Genomic DNA, 9,187 nt, shown 5'->3' with positions numbered 1-9,187 from the left:
GGACGACAGGAATAAAGCTTCATTAAAACTAATTAAAAATGAACTTTTAGTTTACTTAAATCTTTGTTTGCCATGTTTAGAGGCTATTAATGTATTTAAGAGCGACAGCAATTTGTTACTGGCTGCTAGGTGTAACAAAAAATATGTTTTTAAAAACAAAAAATTAAATACTTTTTTTAACCTTTTAGTCGAGAAATACTTCATGTAAAGCCTGAAAAGGTGGCAACCCTAATCACAGTGGCAAAATTGTAGGGTGCTAAATTTGCCAAGAATTTCCCTTACGTAAAGGGCAGACATGGTTAGGTACCTAAATTCGACTTGTGTCTATCTCATGCATATTATGCATGAATAACTATGAATCTGTGGCACGAAGGGTAAATGTAAATATGCTAATAATTTTTCAATCCATGCATATTTTACGTAGGTCTGATATCCTTGAGTCTATTTACGTTAAAATCAGGGTAACAATACATAAATGCATGAACGTACGTAAATGGAACGAATTAAGGGATGCTTGATTTACGAAATTTTTTTCGGTTTCACTGCGACGTGTTAATTAAAATATCACCACCATCACACCAAGTATAAAAGCATCGTTAATTTTCAACTAAAACATAGAAGTGCTTCATCCTTCGAAACAGCAAGGACGAAAGGAACTAACTAAATATCTCAGGTAATACAGATACTATATTTTTAGTTGTTTTTTAACCTATAAGTCGATAAGGTTTTGGTTTTGTTTTCTGTCTTATTTGTTATACCTCGAAAGTTTTTTTTTTAATACCTACAGTCTTCTTTTATTCTGAAACATATATTTATAGTTTTTATGTTGTTTTTAAAAGGGAAATATCAATGCAATTTGCTATTTCTACATAGATAAAGGATAAACAATAGTTCTAAAACTGACCTGTCGGTCACGACGATCACGATCAAAAATAATGACAACAATTTTCAATTAAGTATATAAGAATTACAAAATCGAGTCTTATTATTTGTACGTGTTTAGTTTAGAACGTCAGCTTTATTATCCCTGTTATTAAGTGCTTTAAATTAATTATTATATTATACGTAGTACATGTTCGCAGGTATTAATGAAAATTAGAATGATGTTTATGAATTGCGTTGTCTCGTACTTTCAGAAGCAATGGTACGACAAGGAATTTCATTATGCTTAAGCATTATCTTAATAATTGTTTTCTTAAATGAAGCGGAGCAATCGGCAATGAGGGAAGCTAAACATTTTTGCGGAGAAAGATTGTCGAATATGCTATACCTAGTGTGTGAAGGCGCTTATAATGGACGTTACAAGAAAAATGTTTACAGTAAGTTTATACCTACAGGATAAAAAGTTATCTAGCCAAATAAGTCAGAATTAAAATTCTCTAAGATGTGATGTGAAACATCTTTGGTCGCGCCTGGGGGTAAAAGTCAGTCAAGTATGGCAAGACACGCTCACAGCTTTATTTGACTGACGGCTTTATTTTACCCAATTCCGATGTTTCGTATCTGTCAGGTGTCCAGAATGGCTAATTTATTTTGTTCACCGTCTCTTTGCTTTTGAATAACGAATTAAGAAAAACGTTTTTTCGTAACAACGTACTTTGGATAGTCATTGTTTTGACTTGTGTTAGCAAATTAAAAGAAATGCTACTACTGCAAAAAAAATTGGTGAGCTCAGAGTTAATTCTCCAAGTTTTTAGGTGCAAATTCCGACATTTTAAATCCCCAAAGCGGCTTCCTGGACTATTCATCCGAAGAAAGTGACACATCAGTTTCCACGTTTCCGTTTAAAACGAGAGAAAACGCAAATATGATGTTGTCTAGTGGAATGAGGAAACGAACCAGAGGAATTGTACAGGAATGCTGTATTAACAGTTGCACACTGATGGAACTTAGAGGATATTGTGCCGAAAGGAAATAGAAATAGGATTTTTTGAATTATCGGCGTGGAAGTTTGTAAAGTTTTTATTTTTTAAAATATATACCGCGTATCTACAATATTACCTATATTTTCGTAAATAAATATTTTTTTTAATATAAGAAAATACAGTGGACTTTTATTGACATGCGTTAAACGAAATAATTTAGTTATAACGCAAAGAAGAAAATGAGTAGATAGTAAAAATACATATTAATAATAATTTTGGTTGCAATAGCAAGAAATCTTACTACAATAGCGATATTCTTCAAACTAATTGAATTATTTTAATCACTTTACCTTCGGTGTAAGTGTAACAGTCGAGGGATGCTCTAGGGTAATAATTACGCATATTAGTAATAGTTCTTGCAGAAACACTTAAAAAGTACTATATTATAACGCATTTACTTTTGGAAACAAATTCGCTTACTAACAAATATTGGGGCGACCGTGCTGCCTTAAACATTACTCAGAACTACCAATGATGTTATGTTTGTTGTGTTAGTTTGACAGACAAAGGTAAAAACTCTATTTCAAAGATACTCTCTATATTCTAATACTTCTAACACGCACATTTTTTTTGATACATCGTATAATACATGAAAAGTAAGTACGTACTCCAGTTTCAGTCGCAGTAAGAACTCAGTTCCCACAAACTACATGATTTTTTGCAACACTCGTCAACCGCACGGATCCTAGTTTGGAACTGTGCACCGGGAATTCGTTTCTCATATTTTTTGGGGAACATTAAATGAGCTAATTCCTTCGGCAACAAAGGGAGCCGTACAGATTTAGTATCGAAAATTCGTGCATTTTCCAAACTGTTTGAAAAACCATTTCCTAAAATGTAAAGGACAATCTAACAATACAAAAATAATACACAAGCGGAGCACTTCTACATTAATTGTTATATTTGTAAGTTGTTTTTACTTACAAATCGTTTGATGTAAGTTAAATTTTGACGCAACGTCTTATAAACCTAGGCAAAAAAATCGCGATTTTTATTTATTAATCTATCCAGGGTTGTAAGTGTTAAGTGCAAATTTCGATGATATGGACAGTGGCATACGTTTTCGAAAATTTTGAATCACAAATTAAGCACTTAATCTTGACGTTCCACCCTTAAATTTTGATCTTATTTCTGAGCCTTTCTTTCGAAAGCAAATGAAAATACTTTTAAAAAATTTTAATCTGGAGTAATTGCGATTATCAGTCACGTTCTACATCTGCGCCAAATTCAAATAGTATTTATATCGCGAATTATAGTATTTACCATCATATCCTCCCCCATTAGTTCTTTTAATTCTGCCGCCGTAGTTGCAAATCATAGAAATTGTGCCAGACAGCCTCGAACCACAATAAACGCCTTTGATATTTTTCATTCTTTCCTCGGTTAAACCATCAGTCGCAATGCTAATACTTTGGGCACTATCAGCGCTCGTTTTTTGACAGCACCACACCATTACAATAATACAAAGAAGTAGCGAGAAAAACTTCATGACTTCAGAATGAAAAACAAATTTCTTTAATAACTGTAACTGTTAGTAGACGAACAAAATTTTGATAACTGCTACCTATTTGAAAACCTGTTTGGTTTTCGCCTGATGTTATTCGTGTGAAGCCAAAAACACTTGTTGATGTTAAGCGAAAATATTGAAAGCTTTATAGTACCCCTGTCGCTGGATATTAATTGTTAAGACGTGTTCATTCATTGAAATTTAAGGCGCAGTCCGCCTTAGCACTAACCCCTTTACACGTTGTAAATTAAGTACAAAAAGTTGTACATATTTTCTTGTATTCACACTAACTTTAGATAGAAAATCTTCAAAATATAAAGAGATTGACGAACGCGAATATTCAACTGGTATTTACGATGTACATTCTATTGTAATGTTGTTTAATACATACAAATACACTAGTTGACTTTATCTTTCCAAACACTATTTTGTAAATAGTTTTATCAAACTGATGCGCTTTCAAATTTGTTTGCTACCAGTTGATCTAGCTACGAAAACAATAACTTCGTATGCAGACAAAATCATGAATTTGATTCTGCATATGTACGAGGATTGACTTAAAAATGTTGTGTACAAGGGTGAACCGATCGGACGGGACTTTAACCTTGACTATAAACTAGAGTGGGTGGATCGGCTTGCGATTTTCGATGATTTAGGGAGCCGGACCGTAGGTTCAACCGTAATAGGGGGGTTCTTAAAGAGAAACCAGACTAAGACAAGTCCCTGAAAGAGGGCAGCAGCTCTTTCAGTACTCAGGGTGGAAGAGATCACGAGGGTCGGTATGGCACCCTGATGCACAATACTGCGATGTGGAAGGCAACGGGAAACCACCACATTATGATATCCCAAGAAAAACACACCAAACTGAAATAATGGCGTCCTCTGGGGTAAAACAGTCCGGACGTAAACTAGTCCTCCATTCGGATGTCCGGGCGGGGATCACCTCGGGGGATGTCGTCAATAAGTGCAATAGGGGTAGGTGCAATATTTCACGAGTCGGAGCGTGGAATGTTTTAGGACAATGAGGCAAGTAGGGAAATTGGAAAGTTGAGATGAATAGATTAGAATTAGATATAGTAGACATAATCCGTTGGCCCGTAGCTGGAGACTTCTGAAGTGGAGACTTTAGAATAATACATACAGGATTGGTGGAAGGTAATTCGGGAACAGGTATTGTAATACGTTGGAAAGCAGGGCAGAGTGTAGAAAGTTATTTACAAAAAAGCGATAGGATAGTTATGGTTAAATTAAACTCGAAGCCGGTAAAAACGGTATTAGGGCAGGTACATGCCTGCATCATCTTACAATGATGAAGACGTAGGAACGGTAGGACACCTTCTCAGGCATGAAGGTCTAGTTAGAGACATATTAAAGACAGAAACAGGAGTTAGGAGGAGTAGAGGTAGATCTAGATTAGATACTGTTCATAAATATGTAGTTAAGGATGTAGGATGTTCTAGTTTTAGGGAAATGCGAAGATTAGCTCAGATAGGAAAGAGTTGAGGTGCGTGTCCAACCAGTCTTAGGACTGACGACCTTATAATGATGTGCACGATATGTAAACTGAACTTTCAACGTAAATATTCTGTACCCGCCATATTCTCCGGATTTGGCTTCATTCGACTTCCATTGCTACCACCACCACAACAAACTAGCAGCGTACGTCGTTGATCAGAACCAGTGACTTTTTATCAACCAGAAGAATTGCCAAATTTTTAGTGTGTCCCCAATTTCCCCCAATTGTGCTCCCCTTACTTACATACATACGTAAATTATATTGAACAGATATTTGTTACACCTTCGCATTTTGAGGTAATATTATTGAAAACACCTTTCACGACTCGACAGTTAAATTAAAGGCCTGAAAGGCTTAGCATTAACGTAAGAGCCTTATTACGTGCAAGACTATTTTCTTAATGAGTTGCGTAATTATAATAACACAGGGATAAAATCTTTGACACTGTTTAGCGTGGTCGCAAAACTTGATTACCTCGAAGCTATTGGTATATTATGTATGTGTTGTGTATACATGTAAGCACCATCACTAAATGTGGTTCTTTCTTGTTTTTCCGTTCGCGTCGGGTAACCTCGACATCGAAAACACAGGTTTTCGTAAACTACTCCTTAGTCGATTGCTTCTAATTTCTATACACTACATTTAGAACGAAAATTGTTGAATATTAATGTCCTAAAGTTGTTCTTAGTATGAGGTTATTCCTCAAATCTATATTATCGTACAAGAAAATCGGGGATTCCAACACGTTGTAGTTATGGAATCAAGAAAGTCGTGTAGGTACTACTGAAAATTACCGACTTGACTCCAAAAACCTGTGTACATTTTATACATGTTGTCTAACTTAAAAGTACAAATGGAAATGTTGAGTGACCAAATTACCAAAGCCTAAAAATAAAAATCATAATAATGGGCTCGTTCACTCTTTCGATCTCCGAGACTGTCGCCTCTTGTAGACGATATTCGTGGGCAGCGGAAACGCTAAAGAAATGCAACAGGGACCCAAGCGTGGGCCTCAATGAGAACTGTTCGGATTGATTTTGACGCCACTTGAAACTGAACTTTATACCATCAGATTTTATCTTTCATAATAAAAATTAAATATGAACAGTTGGAAGTTCTGTGAAAGTCAGTAAAAAATAGGCGAGATGGGTTAGCAGGATACCTTATCAGGAATGAAGGTCTAGTCAGAGACATATTAGAGGTAGAAAGAAGAAACGGGAGTTAGAAGGGGTAGAGGTAGACCTAGATTAGATTACTGTTCGCAAATAGTTAAGGATGTGGGTTGTTTTAGTTTTAGGGAAATGCGAAGATTAGCTCAGGATACGAAAGAGTGGAGGTACGTGTCCAATGAGTCTTAGGACTGACGACCTTAGGATGGTGTTGAATTATTACAATTTAATTTGTAATATCAACTAAAACACGTAGTAAATTAATTTTTGCTGGGATTTTATTTTTACAAAATAAATTGTAAATATCCCTTTAATAATTAGGTAAATTTTCCTTTATCATTTTCTCCGTGAATACAAGGAACCACGATTCATGAAAGCAAAACGAGTTATAACACTGACTGGCGACGGACTGACGACCCTATGATGATGATGAACAGTTGGTGTTCGTTTATTATTAGGTACTGGAATATTCATCAGTGTAGGGTTGTCAGTCCTGAGACTAATTGGACGCACACCTCATCTCCTTCCTGTCCTGAGTTAATTTTCCGAATGGGAAAATTTTAAATTTTCTTAACGCAAAATTCAATTGTTTGAATTTGCTGCCTAAAATTATAATACTTTCTGAAAGGACCCTGCTACGGATGATAGTCCTCTGTGAAATTATTGAAGCTTTGCATTCTGGTAGTTCTCGACGTGTGTCTCAAATGGCGCTAAGTTGTAAAAACTTGTCTTTTTGATAAATTGTTCATATAAGTTTTGCAAACCATCTCTAGTGGATTATGTGTGTAAATGAAAAGGACCCTGCTAGATCCTTACGAAAAATGGTCCTCTGTCAATATTGTAAAATATTGCGTTTCAATGAATTTGACAGAGGGCCATTTTCCGTAAGGATCTAACAGGGTCCTTTTCAGTTACACACATAATAAAACTTTACGCAATATTTTGTTATTTTCCTCTACTAACCTTTTTAATCTGTCAGACGAATGAAATTATGTATTGGTTATTCGTAATTTGTTTGATATTTTACATGTGTTAACAACAAAATTCCTCGTCTAAACAAGAAAATATCCGTATATAAGGAAATTTCGCTACGGTGATTAATTATTGCATTTAAATCCCGAAATATTTTTGTATGTAAAGTTATTCTCTGAGTTGCCAACGTCTTATTTGTAAAGTTATCATTATTCATCTTCATCCAACTATATTTAACGACATAATTAACAAGAATATTAATGACACTAAATGACAGTCGTAAAATAGGTCACCGATTAGTGATGTGTTAGGTACATACATGGTACGTTGCGAATGTGTTAAAGTACAATCGGCATGTCTTTGGTGTGTTAAAAGCAAAATGTCATAATATGCAACAACGATAAATTACAATTACCGAAACCGTGCGGCACCATCGCGGTAGCCTTGGCCTATTCCGCGATGGTAATTTGTTTTCGTAAAATTCCCATGTTGGGCAAAGCTGAAATTGTCAAAAACACCCGCAGAAAAATTACTTCCGACAAGCTGATGGATTGTTGAGAACCAGTTAATAATACGATGGTACCACCAACCAAATAAAACAGAAGTGGACATACAGAAAAATAACACAACACAATACAAACACACACTCGGTTTATTTTATGGTGACGATTCGGTGCCCTAAATAGAAAAATTATTAGAAACAGAGAAGTGTTCAAGAAAACAAAAAATAACTCAAAAATACAAGTAATGGAATGAAATATCTCAGAGGAGTACCAGAAGTCACAAGATTGGTCAGGAATTAAGAATTTGTCCAGCTGGAAACTGAAATAAGTAGAAGGAAAAAGAGAGTAAAAACAAGGAATACATGGACAACCGAAGCTTCTAAGAGGAATGGTATGTCGTTACACCAGAGGGAGAAGACAATAAGAAAAATCTAATCTGCATCATACAAAACTTTGTTTGCTGATGTTTCATGTTACTGTGTATTCTTTCATCATCATCTTTATAGGTCAATCAGTTGGACAGGAACCTCTATTCCATCCTATCCTGAGCTAATTATCTTAAAACCAGAACTTATCCCACATCTTTAACTATTTGCGAAGAGTGATCTAATCTAGGTCTACTATACTACTAATAACTCCGGCTTCTGCCTCCAATATGTCTCTAACTAGCCGTCATCATTCGCCTCTATCAAAATAGATTTGTTTGTTCACTTCTCTTTGCTATAAGAATAAATAATAATAATATAATATTACACAGTATACAAGTGTATTTCTCTCCGGATTATGTAAATTAAAAACAAAAATAATACATTATAATAATCAGTTGTTGTTGTCTCTTAAAATATTAACGATGTTGGCCGTTGACAAGAGCAATGTCGAAATTCAACTGAATACATATTTTACAAACTTTTACACATGTAATAATTCAAACCTCGGTCTAGTGTTTACGTGCGAACTTCCATAAAAATTTAATTATCAGCGAAAGCGAAGGTTATCCTTTCAACTTATCTAATATGCATGGTTATTTTAATCCGTTTATCATGTGATTAAATTAAACTTAAATTGTTAAAAAAAGAATTGTGGAGATGCCGGGGATCGAACCCGGGGCCTTTCACATGCAAAGCGAACGCTCTACCACTGAGCTACATCCCCGCAATGATGGCTGACCAATATTGCTGAAGATTTGAAAATGGCGCGCTGTCTTTATAGGGTTTATATTTTAAAAGTAATTAAAATCAACGCTTTTGTTTAAAAAAGTTATCATATATATCTACGTGTATGTATATTTACATAGGATACAATTAAAAGTTGAAAATCTGAATCTTGGAAAACGTTAATGTTATTTTAAAAATACAAAAATGAAATACAGTAGAATCCGCTTATAATGACATCGAAGGGAAACGACAAACACGTCATACAAAGCATAGTCCTAGAAAATAAACAACTTTCTATTTTGGTTAGTTATTTAATTTAATAGAGAGAAAACTACAAATTATATATATTTATTAACAGAAAAAGAAAAAGAACGATGAATTGTAATATCAATATACATAAGAAGGGTCAGAAAAATGAGCGAAAATGTTATTATTAATCAT

General features: G+C 34.7%; 2 protein-coding genes and 1 non-coding gene across 7 annotated transcripts in view; 1 reads left to right on the top strand and 2 right to left on the bottom strand.

Annotated features, from left to right (window-relative positions):
- LOC108741729 (LIRP-like) overlaps window positions 1-1,998 on the top strand; it is a 9,211-nt gene extending 7,213 nt beyond the window's left edge. Inside the window, exons 1-3 of one of the 2 annotated variants that reach the window (XM_018476627.1) lie at window positions 1,058-1,082; window positions 1,137-1,319; window positions 1,698-1,994. In XM_018476627.1, coding sequence (XP_018332129.1) covers window positions 1,073-1,082; window positions 1,137-1,319; window positions 1,698-1,918 — 414 coding nt within the window. In that variant the 5' untranslated portion in view covers window positions 1,058-1,072 and the 3' untranslated portion in view covers window positions 1,919-1,994. Of the gene's footprint in view, window positions 1-1,057; window positions 1,083-1,136; window positions 1,320-1,697 lie in introns of those variants that run through there. The other variant, XM_018476626.1, reaches the window with a different exon arrangement.
- LOC108741730 (LIRP-like) overlaps window positions 1-3,859 on the bottom strand; it is a 31,282-nt gene extending 27,423 nt beyond the window's left edge. For 2 of the 4 annotated variants that reach the window (XR_001938551.1, XR_001938550.1), the window contains exons 1-2: window positions 3,189-3,859; window positions 2,534-2,755 (exon numbers count right to left, since the gene is read on the bottom strand). Coding sequence is in view for 2 of the 4 variants with exons in the window: in XM_018476628.2 (XP_018332130.1) it covers window positions 2,541-2,755; window positions 3,189-3,414 (441 nt within the window). In the remaining 2 variants the exon portion in view is untranslated. Of the gene's footprint in view, window positions 1-2,201; window positions 2,756-3,188 lie in introns of those variants that run through there. The other 2 variants (XM_018476628.2, XM_018476630.1) reach the window with 2 other exon arrangements.
- Window positions 3,860-8,672: 4,813 nt separating this feature from the next.
- On the bottom strand, window positions 8,673-8,744 carry Trnaa-ugc. The gene has a single exon. It is a non-coding gene; the product is annotated as a tRNA-Ala (tRNA).
- Between the last annotated feature and the right edge of the window lie 443 nt (window positions 8,745-9,187).

Source organism: Agrilus planipennis, unplaced genomic scaffold (assembly GCF_000699045.2).
Source record: "Agrilus planipennis isolate EAB-ADULT unplaced genomic scaffold, Apla_2.0 scaffold7, whole genome shotgun sequence".
Classification (NCBI taxonomy): domain Eukaryota; kingdom Metazoa; phylum Arthropoda; class Insecta; order Coleoptera; family Buprestidae; genus Agrilus; species Agrilus planipennis.
The sequence above is the reverse complement of the archived record's forward strand: the minus strand, read 5'-3'. Positions and strand labels throughout refer to the sequence as shown.